Genomic DNA, 24,793 nt, shown 5'->3' with positions numbered 1-24,793 from the left:
GGCGGCTACCAAATTCAGCTATTGCATGGTTCTTTTTTATAGCCATGTAGCACCATGATTCGTATACTAAGGATGTGTCTAAAGTTGGGCTAAGGTTATTAAGACACTTCGTATAACCCAAATCACTGCACTTGCTGCTAGAGTTAGCGCATCACTGCCACCGACAGTAAATGACCTCAGCTCTCGTGATATGTTCCTTTTAATGTCCCCGCAGAGGTTATAGTTTTTTTTTCATACCGCGGATTCTGTCCGATGGCGACTCAAATTACGTACCCTGCAAAGTCTAAACAAGATCTGCCTGGTGTTTGCGGCATATCGAATTCAGAGTCCAGTGCTGCATGAAGAATAAGAACCGTAAAAAATAAAACCATGCAAGAATCCTATGCATTACATGCAACTTTCCTTCTCTCGGTTCTCTTTAATGCTGAGAGATAGCTTTGACATGCATGCCAGCTCCTGCTCAGGCTCCTTAGAGGTATTTTTCACTTCGAGGCGGAGGACTCATTAAGCCCCATTATCGCACAGAATTGGTGTAAGGAAATCTCGGTACTGGCAGTGCGTGACCTTGGGCCCACCATTAGGAAGCTGCGACAGATCGGCAATAGGCACGTAGACGGTTTGTTATTGCATCCTGCAGGATACTGAACATGTCACACCTCGCCCGCCAGTGAAAACTTTGGTTTCAGAGTTGAATGCCGTGTCACCTGCTAAAATACGATAAGAGTAGCGCTTAATTAAACGAGGATTATAGAAATCGCAAGACAAATAAGCCCATCACTAAAAGGTTGAAGCAGAATATAAACCCGTAACTGAATTCAAGTTTTGCAATTAAAATTGGCGTGACAATACTAATCGCAAAATTGAATATCCAGTTGACGCTTATTGCCAAACCCATAATTTCGCTGCTATTTCCGCTGATGAGGCAACTCAGTATACCGCAACATGGTCCCCAACTGACTGCGAAACAAAGAATAAACAAACACGTGATGACAATAAGGATTGGTGATATTACGTTTACCAATGTATGTTGAATGAGACCAAAGATTGAGTAGGCTAACATCAAAAGACTCATTGTAAATGAGCCTGCTATTAAGATTGTTTTGATTTGAAAAAATTGCAAAATTTTCCCGCTTGAAAGTCCTCCCACTAAATTCGCCACGCTCATGATGATAATTGAATAACTAGAATTGAATATGATATTCCCATAGTAAAAGAAGTAATTTATCCCCGTTAATTGTTGGAATGCCATGAGGCAACAGCAAATCATAGTTTTGCTTAAATTGGGACTTTTAAAGATCGAAACCCAACCTTGGTCGCTGGGAGACGGGACATAGTAATCAATCTCTCTATCAACTAGCTCTGCATCGGCATTAACATAGATTTGTCTGTATACGCCATAAAGTTTATCAATAGCTTTTTTCTCCAAATAGTATTTGATTGAGTTTGGAACCCTCAAGAGAGAAATACCAAAAAGTAGCGTGAATGCAACTTTAGCATAAATAACAACTAAAAATGGTTGACCCATTCTATCATATAGTACGTTTGCCAAGTTCCCTAAAAGGATCCAACCACAAACTTGAGCTTGGAAAAAACTAAGATATGGTCCCCTTTTAGACTCATTGACTATTAACTCACTAGTGTAAATTGGAGCAATGACGCAGAGAGCGCCGCAACACACACCGCAGAACACTCTTCCAAACAAATACACAGTTAGACCCCAATTCTCGTACGAAGCCAACCACTCGACCCCCGAACCTAGTAAGTAGATAGACAAGCTTATTTGTATTGCATATTTTAAGTTCATCTTCAACTGTCCAATAGTAAGACATCCTACCAAACAACCCAAATTGAAACAAGATATCAAAACCCCAATCATAAGGGAAGATAACGAGCCATACGAATTGGTGAAAGACTGATGACTCACCATAAACCCTGTGGTTCCAACGTCCCATCCTAAAGGAAATGCGCAAAATGATATAATCAAACATGCTTCTATGATTCTTCTATCGTTTTCTAGATATGTTCTCGGATGCGACACAAATTCCTTTCCTTCCATTTGAGATATACCATCAACTTCTTTCGTTTCAACATCGCTTTTCTCGTCTGTTGTTCCAATTTGTTCTTTGTTTTCAGGTTGTAATCGGTCTTGTTTTGCCTGTTCACATTCGCAAGTATCGGAAATATCAAGGTCCAGAGAAGATTCAATCTGGTTTTCGGCGTTGTTACCAGCAGAGAAATTGTTAACTAAAATAATAAGTGACCGGAAACTCTCTGTTTCCAATATATCTGTCATGTCTGTTCTTTTGAATATAGTCCAATAATTTGTTTTACTGATAGTGATCTTTTGTAAACGCTAATCATTTTGCTTTGCGGATGTGATAGTTGCAAATTCGTTCGCAAAAAGAAGTTTACACAAAACTAGTTGAGTTCTTATCTCGATTTGAAGACCCGGCTTCAGTTACTCATGTAAGGGATGAAAAAAATAAAGAGATTAATTGAGAACTTTTTAATTGAATCAGGGAGACATACAAGGGGGTAAATATGGCTTCGACAGAAGAGAAATCTTCAAGTGGGTCCCCAGCACTTTACCATAAGTCATTCAACAAGAATGCAGATCCTTTCTACCCATCGAACTACATGTGCTCATACTTGATTAAATGCACTAACATACCAAGTTCAGTAGATGTTGATCAATTCCGGGAGTTAGTGGACTCAATAATAGGCACAAATTTTTCTGAAAATGATGCTACAGACTACCGTGTTACTAAGTTCATGAAAAATAAGAGTAATGTGAATGAAATTTTTGCAATCTTGGAAAGCCCGCACCAAGATCTATTTGCCCAATTGAAAGAAATACTTAACGGATATTATTGGATAGATAGAGCACTCAATGCAAAGCTACAGACACGTTATTCAGAATCTGCTCTGAGGCTGAATTATCTAACCAATTTTGGATACTTCAATCCCTACTATCCTAAATTTCTGCTTCCTTATGATTACATGTATTCCCAACAAGGAGTTAATTCTAACTATCCTCATTTCAATAACACAAGCCCTAGCAGCCATTTAAGCAGAAGATCTTCCGTGCAGTCAAATGATACGATGCGATCATCACGCACCAACAGCATGAACCATTCCACTAAACCTGTTCCTCCATTCTTGATTAATCTAGTAAATCAAAGTAGTGGTGATCTTGAAAATGATGTTGCTCCATCAGAAGAAGATACTGAATATTGCTCGGATCCAGAGCAATCGTCGACAAATGAATTTATGGTTGTTGAAGGCGAAGAAGGTCAGCCAATTAAGGTGAATCCATGTAGGCTATTTGTCGGAAATGTACCGTACACTTCTACTTGGACGTCGTTAAAGAATTTTCTTCTAACGAGATCCAAGGAACTAGATTCCAATAGTAACATACAATTACTAAGGGTTGAAATCCCCATGCAATCACCCTCAAACACCATGTCTAACACAGGCTCAGGAAAAGTCCATTCAATGCTCAACTTTCCTATGTCGGATAAGTCTAAAATGAGAGGAGGTAGTCTGTTAATGGGCGAAGAAATGAATAAAAGTAGAGGTTTTGCTATTGTGACGACAGCAAACAAAGCCTCTTCCGACAAACTCATAAAATATTTTGACGATGCTGAGTTTGAAGGTCGATCTCTTACCGTGAGATACGACAAATTCCCAGATTATAACAATTATGTTCTTCAACAATTATACCCTTACAATAATTCCAAATTCAATGGTATTCACAACGCACCATCCAATGTCAATAGCATCAACAACAAATCATCAGTATTAAGTAATTTAGCATTTGAGAGGAATCTGTTTCAACAAAAGTTTTATTATGGCAATTCTTCTCCTACTCCCGCTTACATACCATTTCCATTTTATTACAATATGGCACCACAACAGACTCAACATCAAACTCCCTTTGCACAATATTATCCACCATCTTTTTCTGGAGACTATATGGCCGCATCTAATTATCCCAAGCCTTCCACTATTGAAAATTCTAATACAATCAAAGTTGATAATTATACAAAGGAGAGAGCCAAAGAATCTGTGCAGGGGTTCAAAGAGAATGAAGATTTGGATGACGATCAAAAAGCCCGTGAATTAGTTAATTCTTTCAGATCACTTGAAGTCTCTTCGACAATGTCGTGATATTTTTTCTTAAATCGGCTCACGAGTCTTCTCAATTCGATTAACCTTATTTCCAGGTGATTAAAAATATCAATACTTAAGTACAGTCGCTTAGCGGTCGTTGTATAATATTAGACGAATAATATCTTTTTAATGCATACCCGACGTTTGCTTTTTTAGCGTATTTGGACATTGTATGGTCTCTCTAATATTTTGTCACCAAAATAGACTAATTCTCAATTGAAAAGTAACAAACTGCGTACGTTAAAGATAACTCCATTGTCATTAAATTGGTAGGTCTTTACGTTTTCGATAAGCCATATGAATCCATTCTAAATAACAGCTATGGGTAGAAAGAATCCTAGTTTAATATCTGCAGTAAACTATTGCATCCATGTGACTAAGTCATTTCATATACCAATTACTAGTCAAATCTAACGAAATAAAACGAGTAGTTTCCTCCCATGCAGCCCAGAGCATTGAAAGCGATATTGCTATGATATACCGAAGCCGTTTCATTTTGTTATGTCATAACAAAACAAGTTTGGACTGCGATCAATGTGCGCATCCGATCAGAAGACATCAAATCACGATCTCCGAGCCGACTTTCTCATGACAGGGTCATCTAACAATAGAAAGCCACTCAAAGCTAAATACAATAGATGAAATTGTCTTCAGCCTGCTCTCCTTAAGCTCTATGATTCAGAAGTGTGGTTGCTCACTTTACAGGTAGTTCTACGATATAATTCATAGCAAGCAGAGCAAGAAAGCAGCTAATTTATGGGATAAGCGGTTTCTCGGAACTACATTAAACGATGAATGAATTTATATCATCCCTCTACGTTCCCCCTTTGGATCAAATGACACTTGCATGAAGTTTCATCCTCTTGGTCCCTGAAAACGTAGGGTCATCATCAGGTACCTATTATTCTCAACTCTGTACGTCTCTGATCATGAATCTAGGCTGTGTATTTTTTTATATCATCATATTCCTAATTAAAATATGTGCCAAGTATGCCGACTGGATTAGGAGGCAAATAATAGAAGTTCAATTGGCAACATGATCACTTTTCTGAACCCTCTAGCAGCTTCTATATTTGTCTTTTTGTGAAAGCGGCAACCTTATTGTTACACAAAGTGACCGCAGTTTTCTATATTAATGATGTTCCCTAACATTTAAAATTTTGATTCGAGTTTTCATCGTGAACAAAGTTTCTACTAAATTAATAGAAAAAAGCCAAAATCAGCAGTTATTGATCAACAAGCGCTCAAATCAAAAGTCTTTAGGGCTAGCTTATCAGTGATATCAGAAAAACTTATTCTTTTGGCGAGATGGCTTCAGATAATACTGCCCTGAAGAAGGATAACGAAGGGTCACCGGTTTCACCCACACCTTCTCTCGTATCAGAAGACATCCCACCTTCTGTGATGGCTATTTCCAACTTAAGATGCCCCTCACCCCCTCCTATACTTACGAATAGCTCACTGAGGCCGGCGACTGCTACTCCACCGAACATAACTTTGTCTAACTCTTCAGGGAAAGTTGTTCAGCATCCACATAGAGAAACTATAGTGGCTGGTGGGGCTGTTTTGAATGATAAAGAACAAAGTGCGAAGCAAGGAGCGAGCGATGGTGATTTGAATTCTAAAGAAGTCAAAGATATTAAGCAATCTGGAAAGGCAGGGCCATCCTCAGATAATACTCTCCCTTTATTAGAAAAGAACTTAGAAAGACATAATAAGGGCTTAGGAGGTAAGGATAAGCAACTTTCTAAACCTCCCGAAAGCAACTCGCACCGCAAGCAGCCTTCCGTGCATGCGCATTTCTATGTTGATGAGACTCTTAGGCCTGGTAAAGTAATCAATAGATCCAGAAGTGGTTCTGGTAGTGGCTCTGATTTCCTGTCTAACTCTGGAAATGTCATTAGGGGACCGACGAGTGCAAACTTGGATAAAATCTTGGGCAACAGTGCCAAAAACACATCTCCTCCTCCCGCTTTAGGTAGTCAAAAATCAGCTACTCCAAATGAGCAATCTAACATAGATCCCCGGCTTCCGCAGGATGATGGGAAGCTTCATGTTCTTTTTGGTGTATGTGGTGCGTCATCAACAGTCAAGGTAAAGTTGATAATTAACAAATTATTCGAAATTTACACTTCTGATAAAATATCTATTCAAATAATAATGACAAAGGCAAGCGAAAATTTCATATCCCCAGAAATCATAAATCATCTTGAGAATGTTAAGCAGATACGAGTCTGGAGAGATTCTGATGAATGGACAACTTGGAAATCTCGTTCGGATCCTGTTTTGCATATTGAATTGCGTCGCTGGGCTGATGTCCTCATTGTATGTCCATTGACTGCAAATACATTGTCTAAGATTTCGCTTGGGTTGTGCGATAATTTATTAACAAACGTCATACGAGCATGGAATACTTCATATCCTATTTTATTGGCACCTTCAATGGTTAGTTATTCGTATAATGCTATAACCACGAAGCGCCAGTTAAAGCTAATTGCGGAGGAAATGCCTTGGATCGAAATTTTGAAGCCTTCAGAGAAAGTCATAGGTAGTTATGGCGATATTGGAATGGGTGGTATGGCTGATTGGAATGAGATTGTTAACAGAATAGTTCTCAAATTAGGTGGCTATCCTGAGGAAGAAGACGACGATGATGACTATGACAATGAAAATGATAATTCCAAAATAAATGGGCATAAGAAGGGGTCAGATGAAGACGATGAAGAAGACGATGACGATGACGATGATGATGACGATGATGACGATGACGATGATGACGATGACGATGATGAAGATGAAGATGAAGATGAAATCAGCAAAGAAGAAAAAGCTACTTCAACAGAACCACCAGGCTCAACCCCAATTGTAAAGATAGATCGTTTAAGCGTTAAGGAAGAACCACATGTGTCGACATAAGAATCAGTCCATCGGCTTAAATATCCTGTATATTATATAATCCTAATACCGTGATGTAATATAAACTCCTGTTGTAATCTCAATTAATTGAAGACAGAAGACAGAACACAGAACACAGTAGACAGTGAAACTCATGGATCGAATATGACAGAACCCCCAAGAAAGCGTCGGAATATTGAAGGCTTGCGAAATAAGGGGAATTTTTTTGAGTTTTTGCCTATTGAAATAATTCATTACATCATTTCATTTTTTTCGATTCCTGATTGCTTGGAGCTTCTAAGATCCATCTCAAAGGCATCTACATTTGGAGGACTAATTTATCGATCTATATATGAACGTACAGTGATTTTTAGCAATATTCTGCTAAGGAGTTTTAATAATGGATCATTTAGGTTGGGTAAAGCAGTAGACTATCAAGAATTAAAAGGAATTATTGATCGAGAGATATCATTTGTTTTGCCAGAAAGGTTTGTGTTTTCTTACACACTTTCCCATGAAGAAACCAAGAGTGATGAGAAGTTTTTTCAGTTTTTTTTAGATCAATTTTTGAGGTCAGAAAGATATTTCAAATTGGCTTCAAAATTTGAATTGATAGTAGATCTTTTTAATAAGCAAAAGGAGGTTAATGACTCTAATAATTACGAAATAAAGTTTTTGAAGAATTTCTTGGAATCTGATAAATTAGTCAATAATTTGGTCAATTTGCATTTATCTAGATTTCAAAACCTCAGGAATACAGATATAATTGAAGTTGTGAAAAGAAACATATTCCGCTTCCACGCTTTACAAACTTTTACGTTGAATGGTCACAATTTAGAGTCTTTTCAAGGTTTTAAATTGCCAAGTCTGCTAAAGATATTGAACTTAATAAACGATAAAATTAAAATGCTACCGTGTCAAGAAGATTTTTTACCTGAAGGTTTGCTTTGCTTGAACCTATCATGTAACGATCTTGAAGATTTAAAGGATATTTATTTCCCAGAGTCTTTAGAGTATTTAGACCTTCAACTTAACTCTTTGTTGACTTTAAAGGGAATGAGCTTCCCCGAAAGTTTGAAATTCTTAAATCTTAGCGGGAACGAAATTATGATCGATGAAGCTGATACCGTAATACTACCTCCGAATTTAAAGGTTTTGAATTTGTTGCGAAATTCAAGTCTTCATGAGAATTTCCAAAATATAGTGCTACCTGATTCTTTATTGAGATTATATTTGGATTCACTGTTGAAAGATTTTGTTCCCATTGATTATAGGACTCAAGATATAATAATGTATGCATAAGGTCGTCAAATTAGAATTACATATAATTAAATAATGGCTACAAATAACGTTTATAAGTGTGAAGGAATCAAGGATCATTTAATTCTTTTATCTTCTCTTGCCGCCACAATTGATAGTCATCTCCCACAATTGTTGAGCTGTCACAGGTTAAGCTACTAAGTTTGTCGCTTGTGGCACTGGAATCCGGTCTATCATGAAGTTTGAAATTTTTCAACAGCACTGGAGACAACTCAAACCTCACGTTTTCTTGATCCTCTGAAATTGAACTTTGCTTTTCTCTTATTGAGGAAAACAGATTTGAAGTCCCATTATCATTATTTATTCCCAATGGCAATGGAAACACCTTAGGACTAGATGGCATTTGAACATGTGCATTATAGCTCAGTGGACTGTCTCCATGAATATCAAATTGGTTCGCCACAAGGGGCGAATTTAATGGCTGAAGTCGGTTTGTTTTAAATCTTTCAAAGTTTGAGTTATTTTGAGATTTGACGACTGGGCTATCGATAGTTGATTCAATGAATTCTGTTCCCAAACTCGTATTCAAAGCGTTTGTAAGCTTAATTGCGGTTGGATTCCTGTAAGCCCTTTGCCTTGGTACGGAAGGTTTCTTAAGAGCCAGGAAGTGCTTTGGAGGAGATGATCTTATATTCTTATTTTTCATTCCTCTTCTTAAAGCGTTATTCTGAACTCCTTTCGTAGAGGGTGAAACTCCAGCTTCTTTAATCGGTGATGATTTCTCAGTAGGGTTTTTTGATCTATTTGGAGAATCTTGTAAGCTTTTATTTCCAAAACTTCTATTATTCCTGCTGCCTAACGATTCTGTTTCAATTTTTACTACCTTTTCTAAAAAATTTTCATCGTACACGGTAAGAGGCGGTTGCCCTTCCATTTTTCGCTTTTCATCATCCTTGATGATTTCTCCTTTCAAGGTATCTATTATTTTAGGCATGTTTTTCTCGATTCTTTTTCTAAGCTTTTCTTCATTCAATAATATCTTACAAGAATTCTTACTTAAAAGCCTTGATGAATCCTTTGAAGAGTTTCGCAAAAAGACTTGATCTTTTAATAAATCGTTTAACAGATCATATAACGTGTATATTTTTGTCTTTGATTTGAACTCAGCCTTCAAAGCTAATAGTTCAGCCTCATGTTCATTCAATATAACTTCTTTATCTGCTTCACCATCATTGAGATCATAATTGAAGTACTTGAACCTTTTTCTCAATTCTGTCGAGTAGTACATTCTGTCCCACAATTTTTCTATCTGTACTCTTGCATCCGTTATGAAGTTTTCGATATATTCAGATCGCTTTATATAAAGCCTGTTAAGCTCCATTTTGAAGTTCATCAAGGATAAATCTGTTAAGTTATTGTTTGCCTCAATAAAGCTCTCGGTATATTTAGGGTCTTCATGAAACTTTTTCCACAAATCTTGACATTTTTCGGAGTAATTATTCAATTTCCTTTGTTTCGAATCTTTTATACTTTGTAAAACGCTAGTAAATTTATTGATGACACTTATATGAGCATCATTTAAACCAAAATGTCGTGGATTTATATGCATAAACTTTAATGTTTCCAAGTCAATATAACCGTCAATGTTATCTTCTTTTGCTTTCAAGATGTTGTACTGCTTTTGCATCTTTACAAGTTGATCATCACTCAAATGTAAAATCTCAATTAGTTCAAGGCAGGTTTTTATCTTTTCAATCATCAGCTCCTCCCTTACGATGAGTTCTGCTTCACAAATACTTATTTCACGTTGAATACTTTTTAAAGTTTCTGGGGTGATTTTCGTGACCTTTAGACTTCGTATCACCCTTACAAGTTCATAATTCAAGTCTCTTAAGTAACTCATGGCATTTCCTGTACTGTGTCTCATTTCGTTATCAAGGTCACCAAGCTGTCTTTTCTCAGATTCTTTATTTGGCTTTTGGGGACTAGAAATTATAAATTCGTAATTATCACTTTCTTCTTTCTCTGTGTCAAACGCAGTAGCATTAAAGGAGATTTTTAAATGTCTTGTAACAATGTCAAATTGACCTAGAATTTGCCTGTGGTACTCTGCTTCTTCGCGGCCCGGTAATAACGTCATCAAACTATTTTGATTAGATGAAGGTAGTGGTCGAATTGTGTCGCTGATATCTAAGTATATCAAATTTAGATCATTCAATTTTTTGAAGGAAACAACAAACTCCTTTAAAACGTCCATAAAAATTGAATTCAATTTGTATTTAAGCTTTGCAAGGGTAATTTCTGGAATCCTGTTGACGTTGGAACCAAAATTGTTTTGGAACGATAAATCATTATCTGTCCCTGTAGCTGTTATATTGAAGGGGGAATCATCGTAGAAACTATCCTTTCTACTCATATTATTTGCCTTCGCAAATGTTTCATTGCTGTATCCCATTTCAAACCATTTTGAATTTTCAAAAAGAATCCCACGGTTGACTAAAGAGAGATTTTTTTCACCGTTATTGTCATTAATCATAGCTAAAATTATTTTTATTTGTTGCCTCAACCATTCACACTCGCTCTCTATATTGCTCTTCTCTCTCTGTAGGTTGTCAGAAAAGCTTACCAATGTTCCTTGTATGGCGTCAAATATATGTGACTTCTTATCTGCGATTTCTTGTGACGAGTATCCAATTTCTTTATAGACTCTATTTAATTCTTGAATTGTGCTATCAACCTTTCTAGCTATTAAATCAAACTCCTGCGCAACATTATTATTTCTTGTTTTATTAAAACAAGATTCCTGGGAATTTATTGCAAGTGTTGATTCGAAATCCATTAGGTCTTCATTTACAAATTCCTGTTTCTTGTTGTCTTTTAGCGCTTCTCTGGCTTTCACACTATCATTAATGGAATCCTCATGGCTGCCTCCTTTCAGATGAGCCGACTGTTCAATAGAGTTTGCTTCATTTAACTCAAACAGATATTGAGTTCTAGTGCTCTCTGAGAAGCTCATTATCAAACTTCAAGATCGGCTAAGATTTTGTGTTAATCTATGAGGTTTAGTGTGTAATTTAACTTTGAGAGGAAAATATGCTCTATAATAAATCTTCTTTCTCTATTCTCTACTCAGTCAATAATATCTTTTCTCTTCATTCCTTCTTCGAGCTCATTAAACATTATAGTGTTTTGATTACTAGTGCTACTCTTGTTAGATGCAAATTTGTGTACGTCTTATTTCCTATTTAGGACATTTTATAAACAACATGAGAAAGATTTAAGAGCACCCAACAGCCTTTACAGAATCACCAGACATTATAATTACGATTCGCCTCTACTTGGGGTGGAAAAATTCGCCTGGTATACAACACTAGCCAATTCTTCGCTAAAATTGGAATTTCTCTTTTCTTCGGATCTGCTACCGTGAATAAGTTCTTCAGTAATTTCATTTTCAAGCTCCGAGTGGTCTATCATATTAATTGGATCGTTAGCCAATTTTCTGAGCTCATCCCTCTTCTTATGGTTCCTGTGAATCAATAGCTTACGATATGTAAACCCACTGATTGGCCATTGTAGTTGCCGAGCAATACGGTATAAGTTCTTTGCTGGAAATGCGGTTGTCTTCACACCATGCTTGACTAGTTGGTCATACCATAATTTAGCCTGATCGTACTGCTTATTATAAAAGTGGTACTGAATGAATGGATAGACTTGATTGAAAGAAAAGGGTAGTCCTTTGGAACGAGAGAACCTTACTTCCAGTAGTGCAAATTGGTAGTCATTATGATAAAGTAAACTTGAGTAAACGAGTAATTCTTGCAAGAAAACTGACCTATTCTTTCTCTTTAATTTAGCTCTTTTATTGAAATCGGTCACAATCTTCTTTGCAATCTCAAAATTTGTTTTAGAATAAGTAAGTTCCATATCAGCAGAATTCACATTTACTTTTAAAAGATATTTAACCAAAATAGTTACCACGCTGTCGTCCAAATGCTCCTTGTCAAATAAGTTTGTATAATCTCTCTTCTTAGCTATCATCCCAATATAGTGATCATAAAGCATAGATATGAATTCAGGCGTGACTTGAGCTCTAGGTATAGTGTTTAAAACTACCTCATATATGTTAGCCAACGCAGAATGCGTGAGATTAAATCCAGTCAACCTGGAGTCTATGTTCGCCTTCAGTACAGATTCAATCGAGTTGATTGTACCAATTTTGCCATTTCCATAGCATATTCCTAATAAGTTTATATCATTCAATATATCAAACGCACTTTCATGCGATCCCGACCCATTGAAGCAGGATACTATATATCCGATTAAAATCTTGGGTGAGTCTGGAAATTTCTCTTTAATCAATAAAACAATCTCCTCAACTAATCTCAATCTTTGTTCTTCTGTCAAACTTGTCAAATTAATACTGTTAATTATTTTAAGACATTCTTGGTGGTATCCTTGTGTTCTCAAATTTCTCACCAAAATGAAAAGGGTTTTAAAAGATATTTCAAGATCATTTTTTATCATGTATTTCAAAACTTTCACACTGTGGTCCGGCCCTCTGAAAGTCATTATGTGCTGCAAGATTAAGTTCAATACAATTTGCGTATCCTCGTCTGTTGTAGTATCGCCCATTCTAAGTGGATTATGGTTACTCAATTGCCCCATGCATTTGCTCTCGAATTTTTGCACTAGCAACCTCAAATAGAGATTAGCATTCACAATATCAGTTCTTTGAATTGCAAAATTTGCAAATATTTCTAGATCCTTTATCGAAAAAAAATTCTCCATCTTTTTTTCATGCCTTATGCCTAGAGATGATCTGTTCACGTCATGCCACTTAGGCGCTATCCAGCCCGTACGTGCGACAAATTTCTCAAGATTAGAACCCTTCATTAGCTTCCTTTTTATTTTTTCAAGCTGCTTGAGATCTTTTGTTTGAATGTTTAAGTTAAGGAAATACAGATATAATTCTCCACGCTTTTCTCCAGGTATTAGTCTCCTCACTTTATCAAAAAGCTCCGTGCTTAGGAGTATAGGTTTTTTGTTTATATGGTTAATCAGTGCAAGCGTATTTAAATAGTTCAATAGTAACTCACATCTCTCCACGGTATTCTTATCAACCTGCCCTATAATATATTTGAGGTTTTTAAAAAAACCCAGAGTAAATTCAGGACTTGATGGGGATATAATGAACTCAAAAATGGAACGTTTTATTCTGTCTGAAATCATATTTTGCCTTACTATAAGCAACACTATATCTTTAAGTTTTTCATCTTTGAGCCCTTCTATCATCTTAACTACTCTCTTTATGTCAACTATTATCAAATCGTGTATTATTTCCGCTACTTGTGTGCAAAAATTGTTAGTTTCTGTTAAAGACTTGTAAGGCACTTTGGCTAAATGCAAATATTCTGGAATCGAGAGTTTTAGTATTTCATCTTTTTCCATATTGAATAAGGGGTTAGGATAAGAATCATACGAAAGTTTCAAGTAGTTGACCACATTCCTTTTCTCTCTTCTTGAAAATATATCCTTCCTGATGGTTGATTGAATAGCAGACATTTGTTCAAGACTAGAGTTTGGAACTGTATGAGTGCTTAAGCTAGAGTATCCTCTTATAAAGTGGCTTCGTGAAACCTGTCGAATCATTTGGTTCTAGCCTTTGGTCTATCATAAGCTATTATATTTAAGAACGTTTGTTTGCATCAAAAATACTCCGTTATACACTGATTTCTGAAAATTTATTCAATGCCCTCGGAATGATATACTAAATAGTCTCGGTCCTAACTATGTAAAACTAAATAGAAAGAGACTAAGAAATGAAAAAAAAGGATATTGAGGAACTCTTAATTCTATATTGGCTCATTATCGAAGTCTTCCAAAGACATTACCAATGTATTTCTTCTGAAGTCACGGTAAATGTGTCTTTGGTAGAAATATGCTATATCAAAAATGACAGTTCCAGAGCTCCCCAAGATATATGGCAATTCAGCTAACAAAAACAGCTTCTTTGTCGTATCAAAAATGAAATCACAACTTGTCAAGATAGATAGAGTATAGGTCAAGTTTCCAATCAATGCAGATCCGAACAAAAGAGGTGAAATCCCTTCAACTGATTTAGTCTTGTAGTTTTTATACAATTGGGGAAGCCTAGAACTGATGTAGACCGCAGTGCATCCCCATGCTAATAATACCCCTAGATTCTGTGCCAGCATGAATAGAGACATTTGAGAACTATCTATATCATACTCAGCTGCTGCTGCGGCGCCCCCCATATTGAACATTGTGGCAATCGATATTGCCTTGGCAGTGTTGTTTCTATTTTTGTTATCATCGACTGAATTGTAACCGCTGTTTAAGGAACTTACCAAAGACAGTGTGTTGTCATCACTTTTGTTTGCATGTGCACGGATATGGATCTCGGACGTTGAAGATGCTGAAAGTGGATTACTATCAGAGGCCCCATTAGTGTTGATATCTCTACTTTCCAGTACGTTCAGTAAGTCCAAGCTCTGATTCAGGGTATACGTATTTTCTTCTAAATACTCCACAGCACCATATTTCTTCGGATACACACTGTTGTAATAGTAATATTGTAAACACAATATCACATCATTGGTGAGAAAAAATAAGCTCAAATAGACCTGAAACTTCAATACCACTTCATTCAATAGACAACTTGTAAAGCTCAAAAAATCTCCTGCGAACCATAGCAAGAGAAATGAGGGAGATATCGCCTCCGCTGACTTGTGTTTATAATTGATATATATTTGGGGAAGTTGAGCACATATCCAACTTCCCAAAGATATTGTACTGAATATGTTAGAGAGGAATGAAAGCTCCACACATGACACCATTATATCAAAAGGCTCTTCAATATCTTTTGCTGATATATTACTAGTCAAATTTTCTCTTTTCTACGGCCCTTAGTTTTGGTGTCAACGATCCTTTATCTAAGATCAGATAAGAAATTTCTTCTTTCGGCTATATCAGTGACAAAAAATTAACAAAATAGAATACTAAATTACTATAAACTATTTGGCTACGTCAACACTGAGCCCTCACTATAAAGCAAATGCATGTAATCTAAACTTTATACAAAGTGTCCAAGAATGCGACAATTAACTTATCAGCAACCCCCACAGTTTTGACACTTCCTGCAACGCCATAAAATGCGGCAGTATCGCTCGTTGCTTTATTTTTTTCGCTGGTATCCATTTTCTGGACTAGAACTTCAACTGTGTATAATAAGTCTTCAATGAGTTCTTCAACAATAGGTACAGTAAGTTTCGTGAAGGCAAAGTGAAGGGCAGCAGGACTTTGCAAAGCCGCGAAATGCCATCCTTTTGAGTTCAAAGAGTCACCCAAGTCATATATGTTTAGGTACTCAGAATACTCATCTTTAAATTTAAATGCAATAACTGAGCCTATAGGGTCGCCAATGACTTCTAAGTACTTGTTTAATGCACTATCGTTCAAAATACTTTCCTTGACCTTCATAGATGCCTTAACAATATCATACCCTAGCTTAGCATAACCGTTCTCTCCAATGCTTAGTAAAGTGGCCCAGCAACCCACCATTAAAGCGCCGGGTCTAGATCCTGCAAGAGTGGGCGAGCCATATAAACCTCCAATCCAATCCGTCAGAACATAATACTGACATTCCCTTAATTTTGGATTACGATACATTATTATAGAAGAACCCTTGGGAGCAAATCCATATTTATGAGTATCACAAGAGATTGAAGTGACACCTTCTAAACGAAAATCAAATATTGGAATTCTTTTGTCGCCATGCACTTTTGTTTTTTCTAAGAAAGGCACAATAAATGATCCTAAACATGCATCAACATGTAATGGAATTTTATACTTTACTGCTAATTTTGACAAGGCCTCGATGTCATCAATTATGCCATGAGGATAATTTGGTGCAGAACCCACGAGTAAAATTGTATTTCTATTTATATGTTTCTTTACTTTATTAATATCAACTTTATACGTATCTGCATCAAGGTCTACCTTCCTCAATGTGATTCCGAAATAATAGCATGCCTTATCAATACCAGCATGAACGGTTGAAGGAGCAATAATTTCGGGTTCAGTGATTCCACGATGTCGCTTTCCATATTCTCTTGCTGCTAAACCAGCCAACAATAAAGACTCAGTACCTCCTGATGTGGTGGAGCCACACCCAGACTTCGGCGCATTAAAAAGATTTAAGACCATTGATACAACTTCGGATTCCATTTTGCGAACACCGGGAAAAACATCAGGATGTAATTGATTCGCTACAGCGTATTCATGGTACGCTTTAGTTTGCAATTCCAAAAGATCATCACCGCCATGGTACACAGCACCGCTGACCCTTCCATTTTCCCAATCAGAATGCTTTAAAGCTTTCAACTTTTCGAGCTCACCAGTAATCTCATCGTTTGACAAGCCTGTTTTAGGTAATTGGGATGTCTGTAACAAGTCAGCATCATTTTTCATCAACTCTTGCTCGATCTTTTGCACAGTTGGTTCCAATTCTTTCTGCACTTTACTCTTGATTGGCGGCAAAGACATTATTAATATGAAGAACTTTCTGCTTATTGTATGATAACCAATTTCAAGTGTCCTAATAATGCCATATCCTCGGACAAATAAGTAAAGCTTACTAATATAATGGAACAAAATATGAGAGATAATAATATCTTTAGTTATGGAAAACCAGTTCCACTTGTGGTTAACATTATCAAAATAATTCTCATAAATAAGACCCTGAATTTTGATATTGATAAAGTAGGCTAACAGTGTGAAGTCCTTCGGAAGAAAGGGCTCCCCGTAAAACTTGTTAGTGAGATACTCCTTGGCCGAGTCAGACATGCTGATAATGAACTACTTGGTCCTAAATTCTTTCTGAGCATTTTTGTGACTAAACTGGCCTGTAAAATTGAAGGTTTATGAGGATATAGGCAGGAATCTCGGACATGACGGAATGCATGCAAAATTGAACTTTTAAATTCTAAAACTAAGAGGTCCGATTTCCGTCATCCATTTCGTAAAGATGTACACGACAGTTAGGATGATACGTTGTCTATATAACGATTCGATGAATTTAAGTTGTAAATTAATTTGTATCTATGAATATTATTTGCCTTATCTAGTATGGAGTAGATGCCCTGCTTACTCTATTAACTGGTCGGCTGCTCGATCCGGACGCAGTGCTATCGAGAATTGCAGTCCTCTCTTTGATCAACTTGTCAATCTTTTCGTTTAAAAATTTAGATAGAAAAGAATTTTCAGCTCTTAACCTGTTAGTGCTTGACTCATGATTTATTGAGTCATCTTTTTTGACCAAAGAAGGGAGAGATACTAGACCCAATGAGTTAAGCTTTTTTCCTAGTTCCGTATCCTTCTCTTTGAAACTATTTAGTTTCGCAGTCCATTGAACAGCATCCGCCGAAGTTGTTTGGTATGATAATCTCGTTGATTCATTTTCATCATTCAATTTGGCATATTCTGCCTCGAGCTTGATAGTCTCTTCACGTAATGTTGTGCATGTCTGCTCCTGAGAAAGTATCTTTTCTCCCAATGCGGTATCTTCAAGGGTTTGATGCAAGAAGCTGAGCTTATCTTCCACAGCCTTTAAACGTTGCTGATGCAAAGAAAGTTCTGATTCCATTCTTGCTAGTCTCTTATCCGATTGTGGTAACTCATCATTGAGTTTCCGTAGCTTCCTATAATTTATTTCAATTTCATTCTCATCTTCATCATACAGTATTTGTCTTGATGTTTCTTTTTGTCTTAGAGGTGGAACGATTTGCAGCCTTTTAGTTCTTACTGAGTTCTCAAGAGCAAGGGCCCTTTGGTTCAATAACTGGGCGAGTTTTTCTCTGAAGGACTTATAATCATAATTGGAAAGCAGATAGTCCAACTGGCCATCGATATAGTTGACTTCTAATTTTTTATAGAGTTTTTCATTAGAAAACTTTGTAATAAGGTATTTATCGTCTGTTTTCAAGTTCTCTATAGGGAATCTTATTTTTTTCCAGTTCAAAAACCAATCGTACAACTTACTCATGTTATTACCATATACTTCAGTGAAAAGATCATCATTGAAGGACTCGAATAGATTATATCTATTTACAACGAAAGTTTTGATAAGTTGTAATTTCCACTTGTAGAGGGGATTCGAGGTATCTTTAGTTAATGTAAAATTATTTGATGGTTGTGGCAAATATAGCATTATGTGTTCAATGGAATATAGGGGGACGGGAATTATAATTGGGGTCTTAGGCCGGCTTGATCTTAATATTTCTAAACTGGGACTTTCAACGTCAATGTCATTGTGAAAAGAAAAAATGAGGTTAAAATGAGCTTTGGTGTCATCAAGGGAATGAGTGTAATTATTGTACAATTGTGATGATGTTATTAAGTATACTGAAAGCTGTGTTGTCCCTTCATTTGAATTATTCTTTGCATTCGATTTATTTTTCGAGTCATCATACAATTTAGCGCTGCTTAGATTGGTATAATTGAGTCTCTTACCGATAATCAATCCTTCAACAAGCTCTAGTTCTTTTACGCTTTCGGCAACTACTAAAATCAGATATGGTTCTGTCTTTCTTGAGATAAATGAGTTGACCAACCTATTAAATAATTCAAACTTTCCAGATAACTTTATCAACCGTTCATTGATTTCCAGTAATAATAATCGTTTTGGTATAAAATGATCCACTAGAAGAGAAGGGTGTTTATTTATTAGTAGTAATTGGTCAAATAGGAGAGAAATTCGTTCATATGAGCTGATAGAGCGAACCTCGTGGTCCGCGGACTCTAGTAGATTATCAATTCTGGTACGTTGGCTTTGTAAATCTAAATCATTCAAAAGTTCGGGAATGAATATCTGTAATGCTATCTCGCTCATGCCTTTTTGGATTCTAGTCAACAATGTTGGTAAGTAATAAACTGCACTTTGATCATGTCCAGTTATATCATCACCTTGAAAATCATCATCCTTAGTAGGTGCAACATTATTTAAAATTGATTCCAAGTCGGGATCCTGCCCCTTAAGTACTGAACTTGGGGCATCATTACTCAAAATATCCATAAGGTTCATATTTACACCTCTGCTTGGTGAACAGCTTGCTTTTTTACTTCGTGAAATATATACACTCGGGTAAATTTTATAATATACGACCTGCACAATGTAGTCTACAAGAAACTTAAAATAATTAATTCTCTTTATCTATACCTCTATACAAATCAAACCTGTGCTAACCCATATCCTTCATCTTCTACCTTTTTTCTTAATCATAACATTAATTCCAATATTTCCGAGGCTATCCCAAACTACATCATCCACTTTTTTAGGTAATTTCCTCCCATAAAGTGATTGATCGACGAGCCAAATGCCGACCAAAAATTCTTGCTTATTTAAAGTTCCATCTTTTCTGAAATCCACGAGGTTCCAAATGGTTTCCAATGTTTCTCTAGGAAGACGACTTCTCATCCAAAGTCTCTTCACGACTACTCCATGAATCAACTGATCAATGTCTGCCGACTCCAAATCATGAAATTGCTGAGCATTATCTGAATACGATGATTCTCCTTTAACGCTAGCTGAGAGCCTTGCCGCTTTTGTAGATATCATCTCATTATCAGTAGCAGTGAAGTCCGAGGGCTTTGTTTCATCGTAACTTACGCCGGCTAGCTTGGTTACTACTGCATGCATATAAAGACCTTTATTGCTAGTCCACACACCTTCATATCTTTTTCTTTCTTGCTCTGTAATATAATTGAGTTCGCTATGATTCTTCCAAGGCTTGTTCTCATTAAACTGTAATTTCTTGCTCCTCTTGCTTGATGTTCGCATAGTCGTTTTCAATTGAACATGTTGTTGCGGCGCAGCCGGAGTCGTTGGCCGTGAAATTCTTTCTTGAGCATCTGAATCTAGTTTCCAGTCCAGTTCTGATTCAACGTCCAGGTCCATCGGATTCACGAAGGCATCATTCCCTCCTTTTAATTTATACTTCTTTTTGAAAATCTTCGGTTTATGATCTAAATGCTTTTGATGTCTCGCTTCCGCAATATCTGGAAATTGGGGGAATTTGGACATGGAAGAATTGATGACACCTTCTGTACTTGGGTCTTTTTCCTTCTGAACATACAGAAAAGAGCTTTCATCTCCTGACAAACCAAAAAAATCAGAGTTGTTAAGCAGTGATCTGCTAGATGAACATCCAATTGAAGTATCAGAAACATTTTCGTTCGACTCCAAGCATGGTGTGGTCTTTATAGTCATTAAATGAGATCCGTTGTCCAAATCTGGAGGCGGTTTCCTACGAAGCTTTTCTTTGCTCCTTTCATCATTCACATTAAGACTACTGTCGCTGGACTTGTTCGCACCTCGTCTGATGTAAGGTGACTGTGATAAACTCTCTTTGCTACCACCGTCAAACGATTTGGAAAATGAACTCAGAGATTCGGTCAGTAAGATGGGCGAGACATACTTTTGAGGACGAGGAGAATCATCCCTTGAAGTATCTTCTTCATCAAAGGAGTCTTCATTTTCTGACTTCAGTTCTTCTATTGTTTGATTCGCAATTGATGTTTGGCTGTTAGATTTTGAATTTTTCAACATATTTGGTGCAGTTTCTGGAAGTTCATGATTCACAACTATTTTGGGTGTTTCCGGATGTGGATAGTATGATGATCCCAGAGTAGTAGATACAGATGACGAATATGAAGCATTATCGTCAATTTGTTGTTCCCGTGGTGGCTCATCATCTGACAAGTTATGACTTCTATTTCTGTTTTGCTCTACTGGACTTGGTGATTTATTGCGATACGTTGAAACTTTCTTCAGGTTAATGGTCTCACGGATCTCATTGATTGCGCTTTGGTTTCTCTCTCTTGTTTCAGGCCCCAGCGTTTTTGCCTTAGAATTGATTGAAGATTTGATATTTTTGATCATTTCCTCTGGTTGCATACTGGGAGACAATGCCTTATTCGCTCTGATATTCTGGATTGTTTTAGAGTCTATTGATTTCTTAACACCTTGTATTGCAGTGAGAGGTGCCGTTTGACTCTGCTTCAACGTTGGTCTCTTTTTAACATCTTGTGAAACGTCCTTTGCATTAAAATAGTCTGTTTTCTTTGCTATAGATTCATTGTCAGGATTCTTGAATGCAGATACCGATTCAGATCTCCCATAAGGGGAATCTCTATGACTGGTATATATTCCTGAATCTGTTAGAATTGATGTCGGAGTAGCAGGCGACGATTCTCCGCCACGAGATAGTCTTGATGCTGATACATCAAGTTTTTTTAAAGGAACTTTGGAAACGTAAGGCTGTGAATATTCTCGAGGTATATTACCCCTTGGGTCAGCCTGCAACGTTCGCTTTGCATATTTATTATTCTTGTATATGTCATTATCAGAATCATTGGTTTCGGCATTTTTAGCTTTAAATGCTGCCAATGCTGCTGCCTGGCTTGCTGCGTTACTTGATGACATAGTATCAATAAATTTTTGCTACCATCAACAGAAAAAAGTCCTATTTGTGAAAAATTTCTTACAATTTTATATGCTTACTGATCCGATTGTGAAAGATCTTATTTTTGTAAGGGTATCCGGAAGATTGTTTGTGCGCAGTATCAGGTTCGAGAGATTTTGATCTGCAAAATTAATGTTTTTTGTCTAATATACACTATTTGTCTACTTTCTCTTCCCACGTGATGAGTTTACATATCTTGATCTTCCAACTTTTACACCAGAGGCCCTGTTGCTAGGCAAGGTATTAAATGGAGATACATAATTATCAGCACTTCCTCCCCCAACCCATTCTTCAAGCATCTTTTCATTCTGTCTTCTTTGCCATTCGTCATTTTTGATGGCCTGCTGATATTCCTTTTGATCTTCTCTCAATATCAATGGTTCTTGTAAAGAACTGTGACGATTTTGCTTATTATGTTGATGGCCACGATGACCAAGTATCTTCTGTTGGTTATGACTTAAAGGGGAGGGTAAGGAATACTTTTCACCTCTCTTTATCCACTGGAAATTTGCTTTTAAGTGAGGAGTGATTTTACCACTTTTGTTGTCGACTGAAACAGCACATCTAAGCAAAGTATTTCCTCCACAGTTTGGACAAAAATGCTTTGGTCTACCATCCTTCGGCATTGGAGTTAGCCTGAAGCAAGCGTGGCAACGATACATATAATTTCTAATTCTCTTAATTTGCTTACCAGAGGCCTCGTTCATCAAATTGAGACCGATCTGCATCGAAACATTTTGACATGCAAAATCACCCGTGGCAAATGCCACTTTAATAATTGTATTTGAGTTCCTTGATGTTGAAGTTTCTTGAATATTTTCATTTTTGTCTTTTAGCACCTGCTCTTGGAAATTGTCAGGCGTTATCCACTCACCGTCATCTTCATATTCTTCATATTCTTCCCTAAATTCTTCATCGGCTGCTCTCTCTTCATTGAGCTGGTCATGCAGAAGGTCCTCTTGTGTGTATGAGCCAACTTCTGGTCCATTTTTCTCCAGGCGTTCTTTGCTTTCTGCCTGTATCTGCCTTTTTTCTCTCTGTTTCTTACCACCTCTCCGACGCGGTTTCTTTGTCTGAACATTCGCCAGTTCATCGGAAATTATTGTGGATTTATCGCTTGGCTTTTCTATCGAATCTTCTTCGGATTTAGTGTTTTTTTTACTGTCATGGTGTAGTTCCTCACCCGGATGCTTCCTCAATCTCCAATCACCGTTATTAAGTTCACATTCTAACTCATAAGCGAGAGCGATAATATGCAAATCATTCGCAGATAATACGGCGTAATCTCCAGTTAATTTAGCAAACCGTGATACTTGGCGAATGGAATCAGGTTTAGGTTGCCTGACTTGAAGCTCATCACCCCAAAGCAAAAGCTGTTGTCTTGCATACTCGTCCTTCAATTCATTTCGTACTCCAGGAGTAGTATAGCACATCCTCGCATACTGTTGTAAGGTAGACGCTGTCTGTGTAATAAGGGGACCTGCATCAAGAATTAAACATCTCACCTTTACTTGTTCTTCGGGAGCATCATTCGCCTTACTCATTTGGTTCATGGCGCTGTAATATAGTAGATCCTATTCTATTCTAAGTGATGAAAAATCTGAGTGCGATGAGATTAAGATACTAAGCAGTTTTCTAGCATTTGATCAATCACGTGATATATTTCTTTCCTAGCTTTTTACATAATGTTTCAACCCGAGGAACTCACCCAGCCAAAAGTTAAGACAGGAGTACCAGGAGACAATTCTTCCTTGTCAAAAGCTCCTTTGTGTTCTTTGACTCTAATGTATTATTGGCCATATCATGCGCAACCGATGATTTAAACACACTCGCAACGGTTTAACCTCGCCTATATTTTAAGTTTTTAGCACATGACATCTCTGGGTCATTGCTGTTGTTTAAATTTTGGAAATCGCAACCGTAAAGAAGGATAAAAAAGAGGAGGTAACAATATTAATCTAACCTCTATTTGAATTGAACAAATTGATCAAAATGCTGTCAAATATTACCGGCGACAAATTAACACTTCACTGGTAAGTGTCTGTTGAGATTCCTCGATATAATTATATCTAATACTAACTGTAATCCAGGCTCGATCACTCTAGGTCTCAAAGAATCTTATGGTTATTGGAATTACTAGGCTTGAATTATGAATTGGAAACCTACTTTAGAGACAAGAATTACAGAGCTCCAAAGGAATTGAAAGATGTCCATCCGTCAGGGAAATCCCCAATTTTAGTTATTGCTCCAGAAGATGGGCTGGAAGAAATTACGCTAGCTGAAAGTGGTAACATTATTCAATATGTTGTCGAAAAGTATGATACCAAAGGAATCTTGACCCCTGAGAGTGACTATTACAAAAGACAAGTCAATTACTTTTTACACTATTCGGAAGGTACATTGCAACCTCTTTTGGTGAGTCTTTTAGTAAATTTTGTTGCGAGAAGTGCTGCCCCTTTTGGTGCCAGGTATTTAACGAAGCTTGTAACTAAGGGCATCAATGACGGATACTACACTCCTGAGCTCAAGCAAAATTTACAATATTTGGATGATTTGTTACAAAAGCAAGGAACCGAATATTTTGCGGGCAATAAAATAACAGCAGCTGATATAATCTTAAGCTTTCCAATTAGCGAAAATCTCTTTTCTAACAAGGATGCTCATGATAGATTTGGTGGCGACTTGCTGAAATATACTTATCTTTCTAAATGGTCAGAGAAGATCAATAATGATCCAGTTTACAAAAAGATCACCGAACAAATGCGTTCGAAATCTAAAAAGCCTAAAGAGACATCCAATCTCTAGTTTATGTTTCGATGTCTTCTTCGGCCACTCAGTTTTATTATGTTTAGTTTTTATGTATCAAATAGGTCTGTGTATCGTGCAATTGGTAACGATGTAATATTCAAAACCTCTGCAAGCGA

General features: G+C 36.9%; 12 protein-coding genes across 12 annotated transcripts; 4 read left to right on the top strand and 8 right to left on the bottom strand.

Annotated features, from left to right (window-relative positions):
- Nucleotides 1-745: 745 nt before the first annotated feature.
- On the bottom strand, nucleotides 746-2,293 carry PRCAT00002615001 (uncharacterized protein; the record flags this gene model as incomplete). The annotated part of the gene is made up of 1 exon (XM_062952491.1): nucleotides 746-2,293. One exon carries the CDS (start codon nucleotides 2,291-2,293, stop codon nucleotides 746-748), a length of 1,548 nt encoding a protein of 515 aa, XP_062809388.1.
- Nucleotides 2,294-2,541: 248 nt separating this feature from the next.
- PRCAT00002614001 (uncharacterized protein) lies at nucleotides 2,542-4,170 on the top strand (the record flags this gene model as incomplete). The annotated part of the gene is made up of 1 exon (XM_062952490.1): nucleotides 2,542-4,170. The coding sequence occupies one exon, from the start codon at nucleotides 2,542-2,544 to the stop codon at nucleotides 4,168-4,170; it is 1,629 nt and encodes a 542-aa protein (XP_062809387.1).
- A 1,311-nt stretch (nucleotides 4,171-5,481) lies between these two features.
- On the top strand, nucleotides 5,482-7,089 carry PRCAT00002613001 (phosphopantothenoylcysteine decarboxylase complex subunit; the record flags this gene model as incomplete). Its single annotated transcript, XM_062952489.1, has 1 exon — nucleotides 5,482-7,089. The coding sequence occupies one exon, from the start codon at nucleotides 5,482-5,484 to the stop codon at nucleotides 7,087-7,089; it is 1,608 nt and encodes a 535-aa protein (XP_062809386.1).
- A 144-nt stretch (nucleotides 7,090-7,233) lies between these two features.
- PRCAT00002612001 (uncharacterized protein) lies at nucleotides 7,234-8,370 on the top strand (the record flags this gene model as incomplete). The annotated part of the gene is made up of 1 exon (XM_062952487.1): nucleotides 7,234-8,370. One exon carries the CDS (start codon nucleotides 7,234-7,236, stop codon nucleotides 8,368-8,370), a length of 1,137 nt encoding a protein of 378 aa, XP_062809385.1.
- Nucleotides 8,371-8,437: 67 nt separating this feature from the next.
- Nucleotides 8,438-11,344, bottom strand: ASE1 (Ase1p; the record flags this gene model as incomplete). Its single annotated transcript, XM_062952486.1, has 1 exon — nucleotides 8,438-11,344. One exon carries the CDS (start codon nucleotides 11,342-11,344, stop codon nucleotides 8,438-8,440), a length of 2,907 nt encoding a protein of 968 aa, XP_062809384.1.
- Nucleotides 11,345-11,649: 305 nt separating this feature from the next.
- Nucleotides 11,650-13,977, bottom strand: PRCAT00002610001 (uncharacterized protein; the record flags this gene model as incomplete). The annotated part of the gene is made up of 1 exon (XM_062952485.1): nucleotides 11,650-13,977. One exon carries the CDS (start codon nucleotides 13,975-13,977, stop codon nucleotides 11,650-11,652), a length of 2,328 nt encoding a protein of 775 aa, XP_062809383.1.
- A 203-nt stretch (nucleotides 13,978-14,180) lies between these two features.
- On the bottom strand, nucleotides 14,181-15,185 carry PRCAT00002609001 (uncharacterized protein; the record flags this gene model as incomplete). Its single annotated transcript, XM_062952484.1, has 1 exon — nucleotides 14,181-15,185. The coding sequence occupies one exon, from the start codon at nucleotides 15,183-15,185 to the stop codon at nucleotides 14,181-14,183; it is 1,005 nt and encodes a 334-aa protein (XP_062809382.1).
- A 229-nt stretch (nucleotides 15,186-15,414) lies between these two features.
- Nucleotides 15,415-17,193, bottom strand: PRCAT00002608001 (sphinganine-1-phosphate aldolase; the record flags this gene model as incomplete). Its single annotated transcript, XM_062952483.1, has 1 exon — nucleotides 15,415-17,193. The coding sequence occupies one exon, from the start codon at nucleotides 17,191-17,193 to the stop codon at nucleotides 15,415-15,417; it is 1,779 nt and encodes a 592-aa protein (XP_062809381.1).
- A 277-nt stretch (nucleotides 17,194-17,470) lies between these two features.
- Nucleotides 17,471-19,429, bottom strand: PRCAT00002607001 (uncharacterized protein; the record flags this gene model as incomplete). The annotated part of the gene is made up of 1 exon (XM_062952482.1): nucleotides 17,471-19,429. One exon carries the CDS (start codon nucleotides 19,427-19,429, stop codon nucleotides 17,471-17,473), a length of 1,959 nt encoding a protein of 652 aa, XP_062809380.1.
- Nucleotides 19,430-19,600: 171 nt separating this feature from the next.
- IRS4 (Irs4p) lies at nucleotides 19,601-21,829 on the bottom strand (the record flags this gene model as incomplete). Its single annotated transcript, XM_062952481.1, has 1 exon — nucleotides 19,601-21,829. One exon carries the CDS (start codon nucleotides 21,827-21,829, stop codon nucleotides 19,601-19,603), a length of 2,229 nt encoding a protein of 742 aa, XP_062809379.1.
- A 201-nt stretch (nucleotides 21,830-22,030) lies between these two features.
- Nucleotides 22,031-23,413, bottom strand: HBR3 (rRNA-binding endoribonuclease; the record flags this gene model as incomplete). The annotated part of the gene is made up of 1 exon (XM_062952480.1): nucleotides 22,031-23,413. One exon carries the CDS (start codon nucleotides 23,411-23,413, stop codon nucleotides 22,031-22,033), a length of 1,383 nt encoding a protein of 460 aa, XP_062809378.1.
- Nucleotides 23,414-23,861: 448 nt separating this feature from the next.
- PRCAT00002604001 (glutathione S-transferase) lies at nucleotides 23,862-24,674 on the top strand (the record flags this gene model as incomplete). Its single annotated transcript, XM_062952479.1, has 2 exons — nucleotides 23,862-23,902; nucleotides 23,960-24,674. The coding sequence occupies 2 exons, from the start codon at nucleotides 23,862-23,864 to the stop codon at nucleotides 24,672-24,674; spliced, it is 756 nt and encodes a 251-aa protein (XP_062809377.1).
- Between the last annotated feature and the right edge of the window lie 119 nt (nucleotides 24,675-24,793).

Source organism: Priceomyces carsonii, assembly GCF_900007245.1.
Source record: "Priceomyces carsonii strain CBS4050 genome assembly, scaffold: Debaryomyces_carsonii_scaffold_3, whole genome shotgun sequence".
Classification (NCBI taxonomy): Eukaryota; Fungi; Ascomycota; class Pichiomycetes; order Serinales; family Debaryomycetaceae; genus Priceomyces; species Priceomyces carsonii.
The sequence above is the reverse complement of the archived record's forward strand: the minus strand, read 5'-3'. Positions and strand labels throughout refer to the sequence as shown.